We start from the raw sequence: 25,108 nt of genomic DNA on the forward strand, positions 1-25,108 counted from the left end.
ATCTCTCTCTCTCTCTCCCATCCCTGCTCCCCTTGTCAGAGACACACACCACACTGCCCTTACCCCTCTCCATGCTTGAGCAGCTGCTTGGCTTCTCTCTCCCTCCTGCAATACAGGGGGAAAAACGATGGTGATGTTGCAACGTTGAATGTCACTGAGCTCTTCAGTAAGGCCATTCTGCTGCCAATGTTTGTCTATGGAGATAGCATAGCTATGTGCTCGATTTTATACACCTGTCAGCAACGGGGGTTGCTGAAATAGCCGAATCCACTCATTTGAAGGGGTGTCCACATGCTTTTGTATATATAGTGTATAAACAAACAAATGTAAAATATTTTACAATTACTGAAATAAATTCATTAGGCCCTAATCTATGGATTTTACATGACTGGTAATAAAGATATGCATCTGTTGGTCATAGATTTAAAAAAATAATGTTTTTAAGGTAGCGGAGTGAAACAGAAAACCGGTCAGTATTTGGTGTGACCACCATCTGATGTAAGAAGGACTTAAGAAATACATTTGATTGATTGATACTGTATTGCCACTAGCATCTTTGGTCTCACCAGTTACCAGCCTAACAATGTTTCCCCTTAAATATCTCCATTGTATGTGTTTGTGTCAGTCCCCCATTGAGAGCTCATCTTTATTCAGACCTGCATGCTGCTCTAGTGAACACACACACACACATTTGTGCACGCACACACACACACACACACACTTACACAGTGCTCCAGCCTCTCCTTCCGCTTCACTCCCTTTGGCAGCCCCTGCCAGGTTGCCATGGTAACATCCGGAAGCGAGTCCCTTTGTGAAGGTTCTGGAGAGTTAAAATAAAACAAAAAGGAACATTTTCATTTTCATGCTACTCTCGCTTTCTGCTCCAGCTTCAACATACTGGTACAGTACAACAATCCTATGCCGCACGCACCCACGCAAATCCAATTAGACTAGGTATGCCACCAGAGACTCAAAGCGCTGATATTGCAAAGACTAATCTCAGTTTGAGCTGCAGAGCTGGCTATTGGGAAATAAGGGTAATGGAAACAGTGGAAACACGAAAGAGGCTACCTGGAGAATAGAAGGAGATCAAACACTGGGACTAAACAAACCCATCAAGGTCAGCAAAAAGATAAGTCCTCTTCTACTACCCTCCAACTTCACTCCCAGGAGAGATTATAGGAGGAGAAAATAAGGGAGAGGGAGGGGTAGAGAGAGAGTGTGGAGGTGGGGGGGGGGGGTTGAGGTAAGAGGGCTGTTGTATATCTTATTCATGTTTAGGGAGACAGGCAGGCATGTCATACTAACCTTAGAGCCAGCGAGTGAAGCGATGCACCTGCTGGCTTGCCACCTGCCACCTCTGGCACCTGTGTGTCGATTCATCAAGGTGTCTGTGTTTGTACGTGTCTATATAGGGCGGATGACTGGGCCAGCTGAACACCATCTATCCCCACATAACATATTCCAATAACAGGCACGTTCAAACCACTGACTAGTATACAGAACTCTCTCAGTCAAATCAACATGACTGAGGTAGTGTTACAGTGTACCGAACTGAAAGGGATGTCAGTTTGGTGGTTTTACCCAAGGAATTTGAATGAATTCTCAACCTATTCCTATGGTTTTTACCCTCCTGTTCCATTCGTGTTTCAGCAGAAGCTGTATTATAACAATACAAACGTCAAACACATAAATTATTTGCATTTATATTCCACGATATCTAATAGAAAGTAATGATGTAACCAAGACAATGTACATAACCATATCTCCGTGTTATGATGCACTACAGACAAATCCAACGTACAACATAACATAACCTAACAAGGAGTACTATAAAACAGTGATAAAGCTCATCGACTATAAATAAATGAAGGCAGTGAAATATACACATAAAAGTAAATTGACTGTACCACATAGTATCGACAACAAACATCTGAACATAACCATTGTGCTGTTTTATATGTACGACGATGAAGCTACCTATTACAATACCCTTGTGTATAACTAGATACTACGGCCGACTACCAAATGGCACAGTATTCTCTATATTTTTCACACTTTTGACCAGAGCCCCATAGGCCATGGTCAAACCTGGAGCACTATATAGGGAATAGTTAACCATTCAGGACACACCCTACAATGTCTTTTAGGTTTAACGTTTTATTTGTATTTTTAATGGTGGCTGAAGGACAGCTAAAGGCTGTCTTTCAGGACATCTCAATGGTCATTAAAAAACAAAACATATTGGCACTAAAGTAGAACATGAATATTCAAGTGCAATGGTACAGCTCTTAGTAAAAAAAAAAAGCAAGGTCAACTCTTAAGTGCGTACAAGATTAATTTCATCAGTCACCCTTCAACCATAGCTTACTACCCCATTACAATATCATTGCCGTGCATCACATTGTGATGCTTTTGCTAAAAAGATGTGAGGCATCACAATGTGGTGCATATAAACTGATACCAGGCTGACTTCCCAACTACTACTGACACATAGACTTTGCTATATGTCAGACAAATTCCTAAATGACTGAACACCAAGTACAAGAAACAACATGCTATGAAATATGTGGCTTGATGAAAACAATGTAAAAAAAATCATAATAATTAAAGAATCATAAAAAAATATTTAAAGAAAATAAAGAAAATGGACATATTTGGTATCATTCACATCCAAAGTATTGTTTACATATAGAGTGCACTCTGTCACAGATGTAATACTTCAAAGTTCATTGAACATACAATATAGGAATGTTTCTGCCCTATGGTTTTTGACCCCGATATGCAGTTGACCCTAATAAAATCTGTACTTCATCATATAGGCGGTAGTAGTGCAGTGTACACTACTGTATCATTGATGGATTGCTATAGTCACAACATTATTCCTTAAAATCACAAGTCCTTCAGATGAAAACAAAGGCGTAGCCAGACAGACTAAGAAACACACCAAATCCCTTCTGATCATGGCATTTCACGTCATCCTTCACATCTAGTGTGTATGCCGCATCCCGCTCGCCTTGTAAATAGAGCTTGTCTGATGAATGGGCGAGCAGCAGTTTATTCCACCACTAGACAATCAACCACAGACCGACTGTAGAGATTCAGCCTTTCCAGTGATATCTGACCCTCTGCTCTCTCTTTTTCCCCTGTGGTAACAGAGTAGACACCATTTCATTTGGGGAGAGCCTAATAAATAGCGCTGGACGGATGGGGACGAAAGGACAAGGGAGGGACAGAGAGAGGTAGACTGAAGCAGACTTAGGGCAGTGTGGGCCAGGGAAACAGAGAGATGGAGACTGATACAGGGGTGAGGAAAAAGGGGGAAGGCACTGCAGTAGGGTTGGGCAGGGGAAACAGAGAAATTGATTATGTCAATGGAGGGCCTCAGGCACAAAGGCCTGGTGGCAGCCCTGGAGCTGAACTCTAAACAGAGATGGATACACACACACTGTAAATTCATGGACAAGTATAAACATATAGCAGTATAAAAGTCTCTCTCACAGGCAACACTTGGAGACACATATGGAGGGCACCTGGCACAGAACACAGAGGGCAGAGGGGCAAAGCATGATGGGGAAGGGAGATTACTTTATATGTGCCAGATCTGGTTCTTCTTAAAACCTGGCCTAGCTATTTACTGTCCAGTCTGAGCCATTAAAGGTAATCCAGTCTGTGATTCTGAGCCTTCCTAAATCCATATCAAGTCTTTTGAGTCCTGGATTTGAACCAGAGGGTTTAAGGTCTGTCTGTCCAGCCTCAGAGGTACACAATGTTCTCCTCTCCCCCCTCCTCCCCATCCCCACTTTCCGTCTCCAGGGGGACCAAGGAGGAGAGGACCAGTTGATGGTCACCATGGTGAGGTGCACCCTGATACTGTCCAGCCACAGTTGCCGTCGAGGACCACGTCTCCCTCACATAGCTGTGTGTGTTTATATCTGTATGGGTATAAATACATTATGTTAAAGAGATAGTTCACCCATAATACAAAATGACACATATTACAAAATGACACAAAAGTATCTACAAGTGAAGCAATCCCTTGAATGGGATTTGTGCCACAAATGCTAAAACGTTAGCAAGTGGAAACAGTGCCAGGGAAACTCAACCAAAGCATGGATTGCTGTCATACCTTGTCAATAGGAAACCATTATGTAATTTGGATGAAGTATCCCTTTAAGCAATTAATCATAGATATTAATCATAGATATTCAAACTTAACCAACCACCAGCATTAAAGGCCCAGTACATGATTTTCCTGTGTTTTATATATATTTCCACACTATGAGATTTGAATAATACTGTGATATCGTGAAAATTATGATAATGCCCTTTTAGTGTAAGAGCGGTTTGAAAAGACCACCTGAAATTGGTGGGATGGAGTTTTGGCCTGGCTGGTGACATTACCAGGTGGTAAATTAGTTACTAGGCCGATAAAAAAAAGAGAGTTCCAATAACAGCTAGTTTTCAGTTTTCCCCGCCCCACTCAGACCACTCCCAGACAGTCCTAGCTAGTGCTGAGCGATTAGTGCTTTTTGAAGTTGGTTTCGGGTTAGAATATTTCTTTGAATCGTTAAATGCACTATGTATTATGTGGGTTGAATGCTGTAACTGCTCATCATTCATTAACCATTCAACGTACATTACTTTTTTGTCATTTTTTGTACTTTTACCCCTTTTTCATGATATCCAATTGGTAGTTAACAGTCTTATCCCATAGCTGCAACTCCCGTACGGACTCGGGAGAGGCGAAGGTCGAGGTCCATGCGTCCTCTGAAACACGACGCTGTGTGCCAAGAAGCAGACTTCGGTCAACAGTTGAACGGTGTTTCCTCCGACACTTTGGTGCGGCTGGCTTCCGTGTTTAAGCGAGCAGTGTGTCAAGAAGCAGTGTAGAACATTGATTCATGTCACACTGCTCGCTTAACCCGGAAGCCAGCTGCACCAACGTGTCGGAGGAAACACCGTACAACTGGCAACCGAAGTCAGATTGCAGGCGCCAGGCCCGCCACAAGGAATCGTTAGAGCGTGATGGGACAAGGACATCCCGTCAGGCGAAACCCTCCCCTAACCCGGATAACGCTGGGCCAATTATGCGCCGCCTCATGGGTCTCCTGGTTACGGCCGGCTAGCCTAGTGCATCACCCCCAACATAGCATTGCGGACTTCTCCATTGACAATGATTGACTTCCGCTGGAACCCAAAGAGTTTCATGCATCTGGTGGACATGGGGGAAAGAAACACAGACCGGACAAGTAGCCACGCGATGGATCATGGTCATTTTAGTTCATTATAACGTTTTCTGCCATAAACTATGTAGAACGTTGAAGAACATCCGTTGGAAAATCCCTACTACATTGCACCGTTCGGGCATGATCTGATTTATCTCTAGAGAAAATGCAGTGCAAGGTGCACATTGAGCTCACAGAAAAAAAAACGGAACGAAATGGAATTGAAACAATTGAACAGAGGTCGGTCAATTTGTTAAAAAAATCATCAACTTTTTGGTTATTTCGCGTAGCACTAGTCCTACTAAAATTGTTGCTTAAGCTTTTTTGTTTATTTTGTACCATTTCAATTGAAAACAATCAAAGGTATTTAATTGTTACCCAGAAAGTATTGAGACAAACCTTTAACTATCTCTCTCACATTACAACAGCCAGACATGAACAATAATAATTTTAAACGAAACACACAGAGCCAGAGGAGAGAAGGGAGGAGGGAACGACAAAGGAGAAAGTGGGATGAAGAGAAACCGAACAGGAAAGAAAATATAAAATAATAGAACAGCTAGCTAGATAAATAGCCCATCAGGATGGACACGGCTGACTGCCCACTATAATGAGCTCATCCTAAAGTTGTTGAGCCTCATCCATCTCCTCTCTAACTACATACATCAACCACCGCAGCTGTGTGTAGGGGGGTGTATGTGGGTGTGTGTGTGTGTCATACATCAACGACCGCAGCTGTGTGTGTGGGTGTGTGTTATACATAAACCACTGCAGCTGTGTGTGTGTGTGTGTGTGTGTGTGTGTGTGTGTGTGTGTGTGTGTGTGTGTGTGTGTGTGTGTGTGTGTGTGTGTGTGTGTGTGTGTGTGTGTGTGTGTGTGTGTGTGTGTGTGTGTGTGTGTGTGTGTGTGTGTGTGTGTGTGTGTGTGTGTGTGATACATCAACCACTGCAGCTGCATGCAGTAGTGTCCTGTTTCTTCTCAGCACAAGAAATTCAATGAATAACACAGCCTCAGTTCAGCCATTGATAACATCTCTTTTCTCTTTTACTTAAAAAAGAGTTTCACTGACTGTTGTCATTTTGGCACTGTCATCATTATCATTAGGAACAAAAATGACACCTGCAGGCCCAGATGGGGCCCTAGAGCTGAGGAAGGAGGCTGTGGTAAAAGATGTGTGTCTATGTGTTTGTGTTGATGTTCCATCGCAGGAATTGCTTTATTTGAATTGAACCTTTATTTAATAATGTCAGGAATGGACAAATGGAATTACATCAAATCCTAATGGAACAGTGCCAAGGTGATCAATGTTTTGACACCATTTAATCCACAAACCTTTCAGTTACCAGCCGTTACCACAAGCCTGTCCTCCCCCCAGAATGTGTTTGCCACCAATAACACTGTGGTGTGCATGCAGTTGTGCATGTGTGTGTGTGTGTGTGTGTGTGTGTGTGTGTGTTGTGTGTGTGTGCATGCGTAGGACAGGTGCATAGCCATGGCCTTGGAGTGAGTGAAGGGAGTGTTCAGCCATTGACATCTCTTTTCTCTTTTATTAAAAAGACCATGTAGGCACTGGGACACCTGTGGATACTGTCTAGCAGTAGAGCTGGTGTGCTGTTGTGGCTGTGGTAAAAGATGGTGTGGCCTATAAAATCGCCTTATTGTGTTCCCACAGGAATTGTTTTATTTGAATTGAACCTTTATTTAACTTGGCAAGTCAGTTAAGAACAAATTCTTATTTACAATGACATCCTACCGGGGAACAGTGCCTTGTTCAGGTGCAGAATGACGGATGTTTACCTTGTCAGCTAAGGGATTTAATCCAGCAAACCTTTCAGTTACTGGCGCAACGCTCTAACCACTAGGCTACCTGCCGCCCCAGAATGTGTTTGACTGCCTGAATACCACTGGTGTGTGTGTGTGTGTGTGTGTGTGTGTGTGTGTGTGTGTGTGTGTGTGTGTGTGTGTGTGTGTGTGTGTGTGTGTGTGTGTGTGTGTGTGTGTGTGTGTGTGTGTGTGTGTGTGTGTGTGTGTGTGTGTGTGTGTGTGTGTGTGTGTGTGTGTGTGTGTGTGTGTGTGTGTGTGTGCCACTGTTAGCCATGATCTTAGGTTTTTCACTGGGTTCTGATAGACGGGTCTGTACTGTAAAGGAGGCTTGTCAATTCATTAAAAGGCCAGTGAATCAGGATTATCTTCATACTAAGGGACACTCACAGAACTACAATGAGATTGTATTTCTATTGGTCCAGGACAATAACTCACTACACCGTCATACTGAGCACTGATCTTCATAGCTTTCATCACATCTTTCTTTTCAGAAGCAAACTAGTATTCTGGTACATTACTTATTTTCAAAAGGCCATAATTATTCAACAGCTAGGCGAGATGAGAATATCTGATTGGAATCAGTGGATCAAAAGTAGTTTCAGGAAATTCAATCTTTCCAGTTTTTCCATTATCACTGTGCAGGAGTACATTATGGAAATCCTGAGAGAAGGAACAATCCCAAAGGCCCTGTGTGAGGGAGCAGAACAGTCCACAACTGGAGGAGAGGATGAGAAATAGAATCAAACTTCTGATAGCTCTGAGCAAGATATGGAGGATTTCCATCTGAAATAAGACTTTTTTGGATCAAATACTATATAACGCTATAGAAAAAAATATTCAAGGTGAGATATTGGTTTCCTGGAAGCTATTCTAGTTGTGGGATGTGAGAGTTCTGTAATGGGGGATCGTATACAGACTCAGAGTGCACTAATACAGTATACCACCAAATACAATGCATTAAATAGTAATGAATTATGTATTGTGGTTAGATCTTATACCGTCTAAGAGATCAATAGAAGGTAAGAAAGTGAGATACACTGTATATACAAAAGTTAGATGACTAATGTGGTGTAGATGGTCGAGCGGCTTCACTGTAAGTATAATGTATGTTTTATATGTGACCCATTTCAGGAAACGACTTCACAGAAGAGCCATTTATTTGAATGTTGTTGTTTTTTTGGTCAAAATGCGTTTTTAGGCAGAAATGCCTTCTGGAACATGTGAACTTTCATGTGCCTTAATAACAAACTTGTATGCAATCTGCAATACAAATAAAATAGTTAAATTACGAGCCATGTTGGTTAAGCCTAAGAAACAGACACCAACCTTCCCACTAGCCGTGATTGGCTGAGATAATGAGTGGGCTGAACATACCGAGAGAGGAGTTTGGATTGGTCTACCATATAGAGGCATCTGTCTATTTGAGCTGGTCAGTCTGTGTTGGTAATCCTGTTGAACGCAGATATAACACGTGTCTAATTTTGACAGAAAGTGGTTTCATTTCAAGCTAAAGTGTACTGTTAGCTAGCTAGCTCCCTCGCTAACATTACGTGTATGACATTATCATTCGTGTCCCAGAGCCGTTTGCTTTGCTAGTTAGAGCCTAATGTTAACTAGCTAACGTTGATCCTGGTTGGTTAGCTCCCAGCAGATTCATGCAGGGTAGTATAATGACATGATTTGGTACTATGTTCATTGTTATTTAACTAGCTAACGTTAGCTGGTTGGCTCGTTAGCTAACATTACGTGACGTGTGTGATCTTACACGTTGTTTACCTAGCTAGGTTCATTGTTTACCTAGCTAGCTACTTGTCTTAAGCTAAAGTGTACAACACCCGTTGAATATGGCCGGGGTTAGTAAACGTCGGCAAAAAAGAGTAATGAAATTGTTGCCAGCAGAGCTAGTTAGGCTGTTTTCATGTTATCCAGAGGTGAACAAATCATTGGCCAGATCGTCAAGTGTGCGTTCGGAATGCTCCGAGAGCGAAGCGAGAAGGGTGGTGCTAAAGCGATCTGAACAATGTTGAATGGGTGTAGACAAAGAAGAGCTCTTCACTAGATACCAAAACATTCAAAGGCCTTTTTCTCAAAAGTAAGTTTACAAGTTTATCAACTTTGAAAGCAGAATTACTTTCCAATCTTTCCTCAAAAATGCAGTGTATGATATACCATTTTGTAGCTCTGGGTCTCTACTTTTGCTACATACGACCCTTCAAATGACTGGATTTGGCTAATAAGGCTACCTGTTGCTCACAGGTGTATAAATTCAAGCACACAATCTCCATAGAGAAACATTGGCAGTAAAATAGTCTTACTGAAGAGCTCAGTGACGTTCAACGTGGCACTGTCATAGAATGTCACCTTTCGACAAGTCAGTTTGTCTAATTTATGTCCTGCAAGAGCTGCCCCAGTCAACTGTAAGTGCTGTTATTGTGATGTGGAAAAGTCTAGGAACAACAATAGCTCATAGTTCTTGTTACTTACAACCTGCTAATCACATTAGCCTACATTAGCTCAACCGTCCCATAGAAGGGACACTGATCCTGTTTTAATTTGAATTACAAGCCCTTAAAACTTCTTATGGCTATTGAGTAGCTTGGATGAAAGGTGCCCAGAGTAAATGGCCTGCTCCTCAGTCTCAGCTGCTAATATATGCATATTATTATTAATAATATTGGATAGAAAACACTCTGAAGTTTCTAAAACTGTTTGAATGATGTCGGTGTATAACAGAACTCATATGGCAGGGAAGAAGAAATCCAAACAGGAAGTGAGAAATCGGAGGTTGGTATATTTTCAACCCATGCCCTATTGAAATCACATTCGGATTTGAATGAAGATTCACTTCCTAGGGCTTCCACTGGATGTCAACAATCTATAGAATCTTGAATGAGGCTTCTACTTTGTTGTGGGACTGAATAAGAGGGGAATGAGTCAGGCTACTGTCAGAGAGACATTTCCTGGTCACGCGCATTCCACATGATATCGACTTGCATTCCGTTCCTCCTCAAGACCCAAAGGAATTCTCCGGTTGGAACTTTATTGAAGATTTATGATAAAAACATCCTAATGATTGATTCTGCACTTAGTTTGAAATGTTTCTAAGGCCTGTAATATAACTTTTTGAAGTTTTTGTCCAAAGAAATGGTTGACCAGCACCAGCGTTTGGATAGGTGTACCAAACGCGCTAACAAAAGTAGCTAATTGGACATAAATAACGGACATTATTGAACAAATCAAGCAGTTATTGTGGACCTGGGATTCCTGGGAGTGCATTCTGATGAATATCATCAAAGGTAAGGGAATATTTATCATGTAATTTCTGGTTTCTGTTGACTCCAAAATGGCGGCTAATTGTACTATATTTCTGGGCGCCGTCTCATATTATGGCATGGTTTGCTTTTTCCGTAATGTTTTTTTTTTAAATCTGACACAGCGGTTGCATTAAGGAGAGGTATATCTATAATTCCATGTGTATAACTTGTATTATCTACATTTATGATGAGTATTTCTGAATCGATGTGGCTATGCAAAATCACAGGATGTTTTTGGAACTAGCGAATGTAACGCGCCAATGTAATGTTATGCAGGTGAGTGAGGACCCAAAAGTGACTTAACAGAAACAGAGTTTATTAATGTCCAAACAGGGAAAACATAAATCCTCAATCTTTACAGGAGATGTCCAAACAGGGAAAACATAAATCCTCTAGTTGTAGAGGAGAATTGCAGGACTAGCAGCAACAGACTGCAGGTCCCTTCGGGTAGGCGCGGGCCGTAGAGGACAGAGACACCTGCTCACACGCAGCATCTGATGAAGAGGCAGAACATGACAGGACGGAACAAGGGCAAAGCAAACAAGAATCCGACAAGGACAGAAGCAGAAACAGAGAGAGAAATAGAGACTTAATCAGAGGCAAAAGAGGGGACAGGTGTGAGAGAGTAAACAAGGTCGTTAGGAGAATGAGGAACAGCTGGGAGCAGGAACGGAACGATAGAGAGAGAGAGAGATAGAGAGAGAAAGAAACCTAATACGACCAGCAGGGGGAAACGAAGAGAAGAGAAAGCACAGGGACAAGACATGACAATACATGACATGTAAACTCAGATTTTTTTTATATAAATATGAACTTTATCAAACAAAACATACATGTATTGTGTAACATGAAGTCCTATGAGTGTCATCTGATGAAGATCATCAAGGGTTAGTGATTCATTTTATCTCTATTTGTGCTTTTTGTGACTCCTCTCTTTGGCTGTTCTTATTCTGTGGCTTGGTGGTGACCTAACATAATCGTTTGTGGTGCTTTCGCTGTAAAGTATATTTGAAATCAGACACTGTGGTGGGATTAACAATAAGAGTACCTTTAAAAAGGTATAAAATACATGTATGTTTAAGGAATTTTAATTACGAGATTTCTGTTGTCATATCATCCCATTAACGGGATTGCAGCACAAAGAGGTTTTAATCAACAATGCTTTAAGAAGTTTAAGTAAAAAACAGAGATTAAAAAGGAAAAAAGTATTACACAGCAGCAGTAAAATAACAAGCAAGGCTATATACGGGGGGTACCGGTACAGAGTCAAGGTGAGGGGGCACCAGTCAGTCACATGGATGGGGCTGTAAGGACCTATCATGGCTCAAACACACCAAACTCGTCGTGAAGAGGGCACGGCAATGCCTCCTGCCCTCAGAATGCTGAAAATATTTGGCATGGGCCCTCAGATCCTCAAAACTTTCTACAGCTGCATCATTGAGAGCATATCGACCGGCTGTATCACTGCTTGGCATCCGACCAAAAGGTGCTACGGAAGGTAGTGAGCATGGCCCGGCCAAGTACATCACTGGGGCTGAGCTCCCTGCCATCCAGGATCTCTATACCAGGCAGTGTCAGAGGAAGGCTCTAAAATTTGTCAAAGACTCCAGCCACCCAAGTCATAGTATGCTCACTGCTACCGCACGGCAACCGGTACCGGAGAGCAAAGGCTGCTGAACAGCTTCTACCTGTCATAAGACAGCTAACCAGTTAATCAAATGGCTACCCTGACTATTTGCATTGACCCCGTTTTGATTTGCACCAACTCTCTTGCCCCCCCAGTACAGTACTCCTTGTATATAGACTTGTTATTGTATTACTTTTTAACTATGCATTGTTGGGAAAGGGCTCGTAAGTTAGCATTCCATGGTCAAATCTACACCTGTTGTATTCGGTGCATGTGAAAAATAACATTTTATTTGATTGATTTGAACACCCGTCAATCCTGCTGACCAGTCAGATAACATACTGTACATCTCTAGCTGGACAGGAGCCGTGCATTATGGGGACATTCTGGGGTCGCAGAGGGATGCATTGTGGGTAAGATGTCAGGTATGATCAGGCCCTGTGGTAGATGGGGTTAGAAGTATCCACACCTCTGTCTTCGTGACAAGAGACTGTGATTCTACGGTGGATCATGTGTGGTCAATAACAGTAGGGGATAATAAGGCTATCGATGGAGAGAGAGATTGTGCTCTGGTCGCAATCTTTAGTAAACAATGCCATAAACCATTAAACAGGCCATTAAAACAGTAGCATCCCTTCTAGTGTATATTCAACACGTGGCCCTCATTATAGCTAGTAATACTTTCACCTCACTGGTGTAATGTACATGTCTACATGCACATTACACCAGTGAGGTATAGCAGTTGAAACCTGTGAGACACAGACGCAGACAGATGTCAGCTGACACATCAGCAGTTAAATACAGATTAATATGTGTGTGCATCTCTCATCCCTTCCTCCCCTCCTCCGCCTGCGATGACAAATCGTGCTGTAATGAGTTTTGTAAAGATTTTTCAGATCAATGTTCCAACCCATCAGCCATGGGCTCTGAGCCGTGACTCACACGCTGTTGTCCGCCCCGGCCCCCGATGCGCAATAGATAGAGAAAACATAGATTATTTTCTCTCTCCTAGGCGAAAAGGGGCCGGGCTGGTGGGGGGTGGGGGGGTCAGGTTTGAAGGGGGTTTCTTTGCCAGGAGACACTGATTAACTGGGAAAGAAGGACAAACAAGGCCTCACATCTCTACGGAAACTGAGACAGGATGGGAGGTGTGTGTGTGTGGGGGGTGTGTGTGTGTATCATACATCAACCACCACAGCTGCATGCAGTAGTGTGCTGAATTACATTTGCTTTCACGTGTGTGCACGGTGGGTACAAAGGTTGTGTTTTCTCTCTCACAGGTAGGACTCATGATATCATGTGTTATGACAGACAGACGGACAGACGGACAGACGGACAGACGGACAGACATAGGAGAAAAGAGCCTGTTATATTGCTGATGCCACATGTAGTTATATGGTATTTAGCAGTCAATGACAGATCCCATCATATCATCCTGTGTGTTATCAGTCAAATTCAGCAGAGAAAGCCTGAATTCATCCTGTATTTAGGATTAGTGAATAAACATCTCTTTAACAGACATCGATTCACACAACTTTACTGAGCTGGGTCTTACCGTTGGGTGTGTGCTCTGTCCCCTGTCCACCTGAGGTTGTGTAGAGGTACCCAGTGACATCGGCACCCCCCGCCCAGCACTGGGGTGTGTTTGTGTCTTGGTGGAGCGTGTGTCTCTGGCTGGAGCGGGCCAGTATGGTGTTCAGGCTGTTGTGGGCTCGAGGGTCATCTCTGTACCTCAGGGTCCCACCTCTCTGGTGCTGCTGTATGCGGTGGTGCATGTGGCGGTTATTAAGCACCTTCGACGTGGTGAACGCTGCCTCGTTGACAAACACTGAGCCGGCGTTGTCAAGATGGACGCCGGACTGACCAGGAAGTGAGTCCTATGGGAGAATAAAGGAGAAGAATTCCATGTTAACACAACTCTGACCATGATGACAGCATGAAAATAAACATACAGGGAAACCATTATGCAACACTATGTTATTGTGTACATAATGTTGCTGCTACCGTCTCTTATGACCAAAAATAACTTCTGGACATCAGAAAAGTGATTACTCACCGCGGACTGTAAGCAACATTTTCCTTTAAGTCCAACAAGAAGGATATCCTGCTTTCACTGGAACAGGCCCAGATCTACGCTTTTTGCGTGAAGAAAAGACGCCGTAAAAGATTGAGGATCCTTCTGAGAATCAGTAGGCGAGTGAGTATACTCCCAATGCCTGCCATTCTTCTTGCTAACTTGCAATCGTTAGAAAATAATATTGATGACCTACTATTAAGATTATCCTACCAACGGGACATTAAAAACTAACATCTTATGTTTCACCTAAATGTGGCTGAATGAAGGACAAGAGCTGGCGGGATTTTACATGCACCGGCAGAACAGAGACGCTACCTCTGATAAGACGAGGGGTGGGGGTGTGTGTCCGTTTGTCAATAACAGCTGGTGCACGATGGTGCAAGAAGTCTCGAGGTATTTCTTGCCTGAGGTAGAGTACCTTATGATAAGCTGTCGACCACACAATTTTTAAAAAAGAGTGTTGTCATCTGTATTATTCGTAGCCGTCTATTTACCACCACAAAGCGAAGCTGTCACTAAGACCGCTCTCAACCAACTCTATAAGGCCATAAGCAAAGAAGAAAATGCTCACCCAGAAGCGGCGCTCCTAGTGGCCAGGGACTTTAATGCAGGCAAACTTAAATCAGTTTTACCCCATTTTTACCAGCATGTCACATGTGCAACCAGGGGGGGGAATCCTAAAAGCTCTCCCCTGCCCTACATTTGGCAAATCTGACCACAATTCTATCCTCCTGATTCCTGCTTACAAGCCAAAACTAAAGCAGAAAGTACTAGTAACTTTACTCAATACGGAAGTGGTCAGATGACGCGGATGCTACACTACAGGACTGTTTTGTAGCACAGCCTGGAATATGTCCCGGGATTCCTCCAATGGCATTGAGGAATACAGCACCTCAGTCATCGGCTTCATCAATAAGTGCATCAATGACGTCGTCCCCACAGTGACTGTACATACATATCCCAACCAAAAGCCATGGATTACAGGCAACATTTGCATTGAGCTGAAGGCTAGAGCTGCCGCTTTCAAGAAGCGGGAGACTAATCCAAACGCTTATAAGAAATCCCGCTATGCCCTCCGACCAACCATCAAACAAGTAAAGCGTCAATACAGGATTAAGATTGAATCCTACTACACCGGCTCTGACGCTCGTCGGATGTGTCAGGGCATGAAAACTATTACGGACCAGAAAAGGAAACCCAGACGCGAGCTGCCCAGTGACGGGAGCCTACCAGATGAGCTAAGTGCCTTTTCTGCTCGCTTCAAGGCAAGCAACACTGAAGCACCCAATAGAGCACCAGCTGTTCTGGATGACTGTGTGAGAACGCTGTCGGTAGCCGATGTGAACAAAACCTTTAAACAGGTCAACATTCGCAAAGCCGCTGGGCCAGACGGATTACCAGGGTGTGTACTCAAAGCATCGGTTGCCATGAAGTGCTTTGAAAGGCTGGTCATGGTTCACATCAACAGCATCCTCCCGGACACCCTAGACCCACTCCAATTCCCATACCACCCCAACAGATCCACAGATGACAAAATCTCAATCGCACTCCACACCGCCCTTTCCCACCTCGACAAAAGGAACAACTATGTGAGAATGCTGTTCATCGACTACAGCTCAGCATTCAACACCATAGTGACCATAAAGCTCATCACTAAGCTAAGGACTCTGGGACTAAACACCTCCCTCTGCAACTAGATCCTGGACTTCCTGACAAGCTGCCCCCTGGTGGTAAGGGTAGAAAACAACATGTCTGCCACAATGATCCTTAACACTGGGGCCCCTCAGGGGTGTGTACTTAGTCCCCTCCCATATTCTCTGTTCACCCCTGACTGCGTGGCCAAACAAGACTCCAACAGCATCATTAAGTTTGCTGATGACACAACAGTGGTAGGCCTGATCACCGACAATGACAAGACGGCCTATAGAGAGGAGTTCAGAGAACTGGCAGTGTGGTGCCAGGACAACAACCTCTCCCTCAATGTGAGCAAGACAGTGGAGCTGATCGTGGACTACAGGAAAAGGTAGGCCGAACAGGCCCCCATTAACATTGACGGGGCTGTAGTGGAGCAGGTCAAGAGTTTCAAGTACCTTGGTGTCCACATCACCAACGAACTATCATGGTCCAAACATACCAAGACAATCGTGAAGAGGGCACGACAAAACCTTTCCCCCCTCAGGAGACTGAAAAGATTTGGCATGGGTCCCCAGATCTTCAAAAGGTTCAACAACTGCACCATTGAGAGCATCCTGACCGGTTGCATCACCGCCTGATATGGCAACTGCTCGGCATCTGACCGTAAGACGCTACAGAGAGTAGTACAAAGGGCCCAGTACATCACCGGGGCCAACCTTCCTGCCATCCAGGACCTATATAATAGGCTGTGTCATAGGCAGTAAAATTCAAAGTTAGCGTAGCAACCGGACATGTTTTTTGCCTTGTTCCGTGTTAATATAGTTTTATGTATTGTTTAAAACTCGTTTTCGTTCGTATATATTTTTATCTCACTTTCCATCTACAGACTGAATATACTCTCCTGCAACCCGACTCACCCAATGTCGGTCAAACCCTGCCAGTCTGCACAGCGCGATATCAACCCAGAGCATATCGTACTGCTTTTTCTCTACCACATCTCCGGATTCCTAACGCAAGCTCTGAACCTTTACACAGAATCATCGCAGCTAGCTAGCTGCAGACCAAGTGGCTACTCCTGGCTAACGTCTCTGTCCCGAAGCAAGCACCAGTTGGGCCTAGCTCAAGGCTATCTCCCGGCTTGCCGAAGAGGTCCACCAGCTAATTTGTGGGCTACAATACCTCTTTTGCAAGCTCTTCAGTTGAGACATTGCTAAACATTTTATTCACTGCTTATAGCCTTTACCCTTATCCTACTCCTCCTATCCCCGGCCCACTAGCTGTCTGAGTCGCTGTGTCTCCAGCTTAGCCTAGCGTATTAGCGACTACTGAATCGGCTCCCTGACTCACCTATTGCTACTCATTGGACCCTATGAGTAGCATAGTGGTCCTTCTGTCCTTCTGTAGCTCAGTTGGTAGAGCATGGCGCTTGTAACGCCAGGGTAGTGGGTTCGATCCCCGGGACCACCCATACGTAGAATGTATGCACACATGACTGTAAGTCACTTTGGATAAAAGCGTCTGCTAAATGGCATATATTATTATTATTATTATTATGATGATCACTCGGCTACACATGCCTCTCCCTAATGTCAATATGCTTTGTCTATTGCTGTTTTAGTGATTATTGTCTTATTTCACTGTAAAGCCCCCAGCCCTGCCCAATATGCCTTAGATAGCCCTTTTGTTCCACCCCCCACACTTGCGGTGTTGAGGCACCTGGCTTAACTAGTGCCTCAAGAGACAAAACCTCTCTCATTGTCACTCAATGCCTAGGTTTACCTCCACTATACTCACATCCTACCATACCCTTGTCTGTACATAATGCCTTGAATCTATTCTTCCACGCCCAGAAATCTGCTCCTTTTACTCTCTGTTCTGAACACACTAGACGACCAGTTCTTATAGCCTTTAGCCGACCAGTTCTTATAGCCTTTACCCTTATCCTACTCATCCTCTGTTCCTCTGGTGATGTAGAGGTTAACCCAGGTCCTGTAGCCCCCAGTTCCACTCCTATTCCCTGGGCGCTATCATTTGTTGATTTATGTAACCGAAAAAGCCTAAGTTTCATGCATGTTAACATTGACATCAGAAGCCTCCTCCCTAAGTTTGTTTTATTCACTGCTTTAGCACATTCCGCCAACCCTGATATCCTAGCCGTGTCTGAATCCTGGCTTAGGAAGGCCACTGAAATGTCCATCCCCAACTACATCATTTTCCAGCAAGATGGAACTGCCAAAGGGGGTGGAGTTGCAATCTACTGCAGAGATAGTGCAGAGTTCTGTCATACAATCCAGGTCTGTGCCCAAACAATTCGAGCTTCTACTTTAAAAATCCACCTTTCCAGAAACAATTCTCTCACTGTTGCCACTTGTTATAGACCCCCCTCAGCCCCCAGTTGTGCCCTGGACACCATATGTCAATTGATTGATCCCTCACTGTAGATGGAGGGGCAATGTATTTGATCCCCTGCCGATTTTGTACGTTTGCCAACTATGTTTGCCAATTTTGTACGTTTGCCAAAATAAATGATCAGTCTATAATTTTAATGGTAGGTTTCTTTTCACAGTGAGACAGAATAACAACAAAACATCCAGAAAAACTAAAGTCAAAAATGTTATAAATTGATTTGCATTTTAATGAGGGAAATAAGTATTTGACCCCCTCTCAATCAGAAAGATTTCTGGCTCCCAGGAGTCTATTATACAGGAAACGAGCTGAGATTAGGAGCACACTCTTAAACCTGGTGGCCAACTACAAGAAACGGCTGACCTCTGTGATTGCCAAAAAGGGTTTTGCCACCAAGTACTAAGTCATATTTTGCAGAGGGGTCAAATACTTATTTCCCTCATTAAAATGCAAATCAATTTATAACATTTTTGACATGTGTTTTTCTGGATTTTTTTGTTGTTATTCTGTCTCTCACTGTTCAAATAAACCTACCATTAAAATTATAGACTGATCATTTCTTTGTCAGTGGGCAAACGTACAAAATCAGCAGGGGATCAAATACTTTTTTCCCTCAATGTATCTTCAGAGTTCGTACCATTAGGTGACATAAAATGGGATATGCGTAACACCCCAGCCATCCTACAATCTAAGCTAGATGCCCACAATCTCACACAAATTATCAAGGAACCTACCAGGTACAACCCTAAATCCATACCCATGGGCACCCTCTTTAGATATCATCCTGACCAATTTGCCCCCTAAATACACCTCTGCTGTCTTCAACCAGGATCTCAGTGATCACTGCCTCATTGCCTGCGTCTGTAATTGGTCCACTGTCAAATTTACCACCCCTCATCACTGTCAAACGCTCCTAAAACACTTCAGCGAGCAGGCCTTTCTAATCGACCTGGCCCAGGTATCCTGGAAGGATATTGACCTCATCCCGTCAGTAGAGTATGCCTGGTTGTTCTTTAAAAAGTGCTTTCCTCACCATCTTAATTAAGCATGCCCCATTGCCCCAAAAATGTAGAACTAAGAACAGATATAGCCCCTGGTTAACCCCAGACATGACTGCCCTTGACCAGCACAAAAACACCCTGTGGCGTTCTGCATCAGCATCGAATAGCCCCCGCGATATGCAACTTTTCAGGGAAGTCAGGAAACAATATACACAGTTAGTTAGGAAATCAAAGACTAGCTTTTTCAATAAATGTATATCCTGTAGCACTAATTCCAAAAAGTTTACGGACACTGTAAAATCCATGGAGGATAAGAGCACCTCCTCCCAGTTGCCCACTGCATTGAGGCAACCAGGCATCCACTGTCACCACCGATAAATCTACAATAATCGCTCATTTCAATAAGCATTTTTCTGTCCATGCTTTCCACCTGGCTACCCCTACCCTAGGTCAACTGCCCTGCACCTCTGCAGCATCTTGCCCAAGCCCCCCTCCCCCGCTTCTCCTTCACCCAAATCCAGACAGCTGATGTTCAGAAAGAGCTGTAAAATCTGGATCCCTAAAAATCAGTCAGGCTAAATAATCTGGACCCTCTCTTTCTAAAATCATCTGCCGAAATTGTTGCAACCCCCATTACTAGCCTGTTGAAATTGTTGCAACCCCTATTGCTAGCCTGTATCATCTGAGATCCCCAAAGCTTGGTAAGCTGCCACGGTCGTCGCCCTCTTCAAAGGGGGAGACACTCTAGATCCAAACTGTTAAAGACCAATATCCATCCTGCCCTGCTTTTCTAAAACCTTCGAATGCCAAGTTAACAAACAGATCACCGACCATTTCGAATCCCACTGTACCTTCTCCACTATGCAATCCGGTTTCCCAGCTGGTCATGGGTGCACCTCAGCCATGCTCAAAGTCCTAAACGATATCATAACCGCCATTGATAAAAGACAGTACTGTGCAACCATCTTCATCGACCTGGCCAAGGCTTTTGACTCTGTCAATCACTGCACTCTCATCGGCAGACTCAATAGCCTTGGTTTCTCAAATGACTGCCTCGCCTGGTTCACCAAATACTTCTCAGATAGAGTTCTTTGTGTCAAATAGGAAGGCCTATTGTCCGGACCTCTGGCAGTCTCTATGGGGGTGCCACAGTGTTCAATTCTCGGGCCGATTCTCTTCTCTGTAAACATCAATGATGTTGCTCTTGCTGCTGGCGATTCTCTGATCCACCTCTACGCAGACGACACCATTCTGTATACATCTGGCCCTTCTTTGGACACTGTGTTAACAAACCTCCAAACGAACTTCAATGCCATACAACACTCCTTCCATGGCCTCCAACTGCATTTAAATGCTAGTAAAACTAAATGCATGCTCTTCAACCGATTGCTGCCTGCACCTGCCCGCCCGCCTAGCATCACTACTGTGGACGGCTCTGACTTAGAATATGTGGACAACTTCGATTACCTAGGTGTCTGGTTAGACTGTAAACTCTCCTTCCAGACTCACATTAAGCATCTCCAACCCAAAATTACATCTAGAATCGGCTTCCTATTTCGCAACAAAGCCTCCTTCACTCATGCTGCCAAACATACTCTAGTAAAACTTACTAACCTACTGATCCTTGACTTCGGCGATGTCATTTACAAAATAGCCTCCAACACTCTGCAAACTGGATGCAGTCTATCACAGTGCCATCCATTTTGTCACCAAAGCCCCATATACTACCCACCGCTGCGACCGGTATGCTCTCGTTGGCTGGTCCTTGCTACATATTCATCGCAAAACCCACTGGCTCCAGGTCATCTATAAGTCTTTGCTAGGTAAAGTCCCGCCTTATCTCAGCTCACTGGTCACCGTAGCAACACCCACACGTAGCACACGCTCCAGCAGGTATATTTCACTTGTCATCCCCAAAGCCAACACTTCCTTTGGCCACCTTTTCTTCCAGTTCTCTGCTGCAATTGCAAAAATCACTGAAGCTGGAGACTCATATCTCCCTCTCTAACATTAAGCATCAGCTGTCAGAGCAGCTTATTGATCACTGTACCTGTACACAGCCAATCTGTAAATAGCAAACCCAACTACCTCATCCCCATATTGTTATTTATCTTGCTCTTTTGCACCCCAGTATCTCTACTTGCACATCATCATCTGCACATCTATTACTCCAGTGTTAAGGTTACATTTGTATTATTTTGCCTCTATGGGCTATTTATTGCCTTACCTCCCTAATCGTCTCCATTTACACACACTGAAGATAAAATGTTCTATTGTGTTTTTGACTGTACGTTTGTTTATGTGTAACTCTGTGTTGTTGTTTTTGTCGCACTGCTTTGCTTTATCTTGGCCAGGTTACAGTTGTAAATGAGAACTTTTTCTCAACTGGCCTACCTGATTAAATAAAGGTGAAATAAAAACAAAATAAAAAGTAAAGCCCAAGACTCCAGTCACCCAAGTTATAGACAAGTTATAGTTTTTTCTGCTACCGCACAGCAAACGGTACCGGAGCACCACGTCTAGGACCAAAAGGCACCTGAACAGCTTCTACCCCCAAGCCATTAGACTGCTGAACAATTAATGAAAATCGCCAACGGACAATTTACATTGAGACCCCCCCCCCCTCTTGTACACTGATGCTACTCACTGTTTGTTTGTTACCTATGTATGGTCACTTTGTCCCCACCTACATGTACAGATGACCTCAACTAGCCTGTACCCCTGCACACTGACTCGGTACCGGTGCCCCCTGTATAAAGCCATGTTATTGTTAATCTTATTGTGTTACTTTTTATTATTACTTTTTATTTTAGCCTACTTGGTAAATATTTTCTTCTTCTTGAACTGCACTGTTGGTTAAGGGCTTGTAAGTAAGCATTTCACGGTAAAGTCTACACTTGTTGTATTCGGCACATGTGGCAAACAAAGTTTGATTTGATTTTTCACTAAGAAAATTTTTGCTGGAGTCAACAGCATAACCATTGCTACACATCTGGGATAGTAAAGTAGCCACAGTGGCTATTTTACACTAATGGTTTATCCACAGTTTATCCAAAAACAGAACTATCATCCAAAATCATATTTGAGAGATTTAAGCCATATTTTCAGTGTGATTTATGTTAAGTATGCCACCCCGCCTGGGGCAGCAGGGTAGCCTAAGTGGTTAGAGTGTTGAACTAGTAACCGAAAGGTTGCAAGTTCAAATCCCCGAGCTGACAAGGTACAAATCTGTCGTTCTGCCCCTTAATAGGTTAACCCACTGTACCTAGGCCGTAATTGAAAATAAGAATTTGTTCTGAACTGACTTGCCTAGTTAAATAAAGGTAAAATAAAAAAATATATTTAAAAAATGTATACAGTAAATCATATCCAGATCACTGCTGAGCTGGGTTCCCTCTTCTTGGCAAGGTGGTGTAAACACCCTCCTTCCAGAGAGGCCATCTCATCAGAGAGGATCTGAGGAGGGAGGGTCGGTAGAAGTCACTGGATCGGTCTCTGACCCCCTGACCATCTCACCCACTGCCTGGGGCTAAATGTGAGCCCCGCCTCCATACAGATCAGCAGGGAAACACTCAGACTGATCCCAAATGGCACCCTATTCCCGTCATAGTGCCCTACTTTTGACCAGGGACCATGGGGAATAGGTTGCTGTTTGGGATGTAGCCCGAGAGTGCACTGCTTCCATATAGATAAGCCTGCCGTGACTCTCTACTCCTATCACGCATGTTAGTGGTGGACTGCTAATTACTCCTGACACAGATCAAATGAATGGAGCAGGAGAACATCTTACCTAGCCTGGATATAGCATACAGAAGAGAAGTACGTAAATGAGAGAGAAAGAGGAGAGTGACACGCATATGAGACCCCCTCCATTCCACTCTCTACTCATTGAATAATAGCACCTGCTGAACATCACAACACAAGCCCACTGAGGCCTAGAGGGTAAATTCATGAGGTCATTGGTTTTAGCATACAAGGTCCTGTCGAGAGGCAGGCAGAGGGCAGGGTACAGGAACACTTCTCCTTATTGGAGAATAATGCCCTCTGCCTGCCTCTTTCTTTCTCTCTCCTTTTGCCACCTCTCCCCTTCTCCCTCTCTTCCTGCCTCTCCTCTCAGCTCGGGGGCATATTTCACTGCAGGCACGCTCAACTTGCTTTTCAAACAAAGCATCGATATGAATAATTAAAGTTTTTCTGGAGAGGATTGATTGGTTTGCAGGATTTGAGTGCCTCTGCTTTTAAATATTTTGTAATTGGAGCTTTTATTCACAGTGGTTTAATTATCATCAATCATTAAGATGTTTATTAGCGAACGGACCTGCTGAGCGCCGAGACGGATGCCGCTAAAATTCCTCTCATTACCACAGGTCGTATATCAATGGCTGGATTGAATTGTCTGTTTGACTGAGTAGGCCACCGTAGCTCTGGCTGCTGGCAATACTTTGTCCTGGGAGAAAGGCACTTCTCATTAATGCACTACTTACCCAGGGTGAAACATGCCCTTGGTTCACACACACATATACACACACTTACAGTATACGTACACCAGAGGAGGCTGTTGGGAGGAGATATAGGAGGACGGGCTCATTGTAATAGCTGGAATGGAATGAATGGAACGGTATAAAACACATGGAAACCACATGCTCAGGATCTCTTATTCACACTCTCATGCAGTGGTTAGTAGCTACAGGCTAGGGGGCCTTCTGTGAGATACCTGAAGTCATCATCACTCACACACACACACACACACACACACTAACCCCCTCACACACACCTGATGACCATCCAGCGGTATGACCATGACAGGCAGGCTCCTCTGTCGGCTGTGTCTCCAGCTCTGCAGCAGCTTCTGCTGGGTCTCCAGCCTCTCCCTCTCCTTCCCCACGCTTCTCTGGCCCTCCCTCAGCCTCTCCAGGCTCTGCTGGTACTCTCCCAGCTGCTCTTCGAGCTCTTCCCACTCCTGCTTCAGCCTCTCAGCCTCCAGGTGACACTGTCTCTCCCTCTCCTCTAGCCTGCTCTCCAGCTCCCCCTGTTGGCTGTGGCGCAGCTGGCACTCCCTCTCCCACCGCTGCCTCTCCTGGAGAGCAGGAATATATTTGTTTTTCAGAATCAACTGGTTGATAGTTGCTAGGGCCAATTAATGGATCAATAGTCCAAATATGGTTATTTTTCACAAATCAATATGAGTTTTCCAAGAAAAATATAATAAGTGGTATGAGCGCATAATAGATGGATGCTTGCTTACTTATCCATTTCAAGGACAAAAATGCAAATCAAAAAGTTAATCGGAGCTAGCAACCCCTACCTGGCGCAGCTGACCCTGTAACCGCACCGCTGCTGCCACCTCCTCACGGCGCTTCTCCTGGTTACGATACTTCTCCTGCTCCTGGAGACACGGGGGGTGTGGCCTCAGCGGGCAGGGGCCGGAGCGGTCACTTTCACGGAGGAGGAGCTTCTGTACCTCGTAGAAACTGTCTTGGATGGTTACCGCTGCCTGTAGAGGGGAGACGAAAATGTGATGATAACGTGACAAGCTGACTAGCTGGCTGGCTGACTGAACGACTCCAAACTGGTCCAACTGTGGCTGACTACGAGTTGCTCCAAGCCAAGGTGAATGGGGGCAATAGGAGCAGGTGATTTGAATACCAAATGGGTCAGTCAACACTGTTTAACATTGATCATTAGTGTATTTACTTGAAAGGCTTAGCTACATGTTAGATTAACACACACACACACCCACTTCACATTAACCTACTAATACAAAAAACACATACTGTAACAGACCAAACAGAATAGACTCCATCTACATATCACATGCTCCCCTGTGCAGTTCAAGATAAAAGCCTATCCTCTGTTCTTACTTCCACTTAGAATAGGATAATTGGGGTCCTCTCTCTAGCCGCTTATTTACTATCTGGCGGTTCAAGATTCAGACAATCCAGCTGATTGTTCTATCTGTTTATAGAAGCTGTTGTGCAGCCAGACGCGCGCGCACA

General features: G+C 44.1%; 1 protein-coding gene across 4 annotated transcripts in view; it reads right to left on the reverse strand.

Annotated features, from left to right (window-relative positions):
• Nucleotides 1-1,576: 1,576 nt before the first annotated feature.
• Nucleotides 1,577-25,108, reverse strand: part of LOC124007055 (rho guanine nucleotide exchange factor 28-like) — a 109,970-nt gene continuing 86,438 nt past the window's right edge. For 2 of the 4 annotated variants that reach the window (XM_046317325.1, XM_046317324.1), the window contains exons 34-37: nt 24,418-24,606; nt 23,887-24,189; nt 13,549-13,870; nt 1,577-3,935 (exon numbers count right to left, since the gene is read on the reverse strand). In XM_046317325.1, coding sequence (XP_046173281.1) covers nt 3,757-3,935; nt 13,549-13,870; nt 23,887-24,189; nt 24,418-24,606 — 993 coding nt within the window. In that variant the 3' untranslated portion in view covers nt 1,577-3,756. The remainder of the gene's footprint in view (nt 3,936-13,548; nt 13,871-23,886; nt 24,190-24,417; nt 24,607-25,108) is intronic. The other 2 variants (XM_046317327.1, XM_046317326.1) reach the window with 1 other exon arrangement.

Source organism: Oncorhynchus gorbuscha, linkage group LG20 (assembly GCF_021184085.1).
Source record: "Oncorhynchus gorbuscha isolate QuinsamMale2020 ecotype Even-year linkage group LG20, OgorEven_v1.0, whole genome shotgun sequence".
Taxonomy (NCBI): Eukaryota; Metazoa; Chordata; class Actinopteri; order Salmoniformes; family Salmonidae; genus Oncorhynchus; species Oncorhynchus gorbuscha.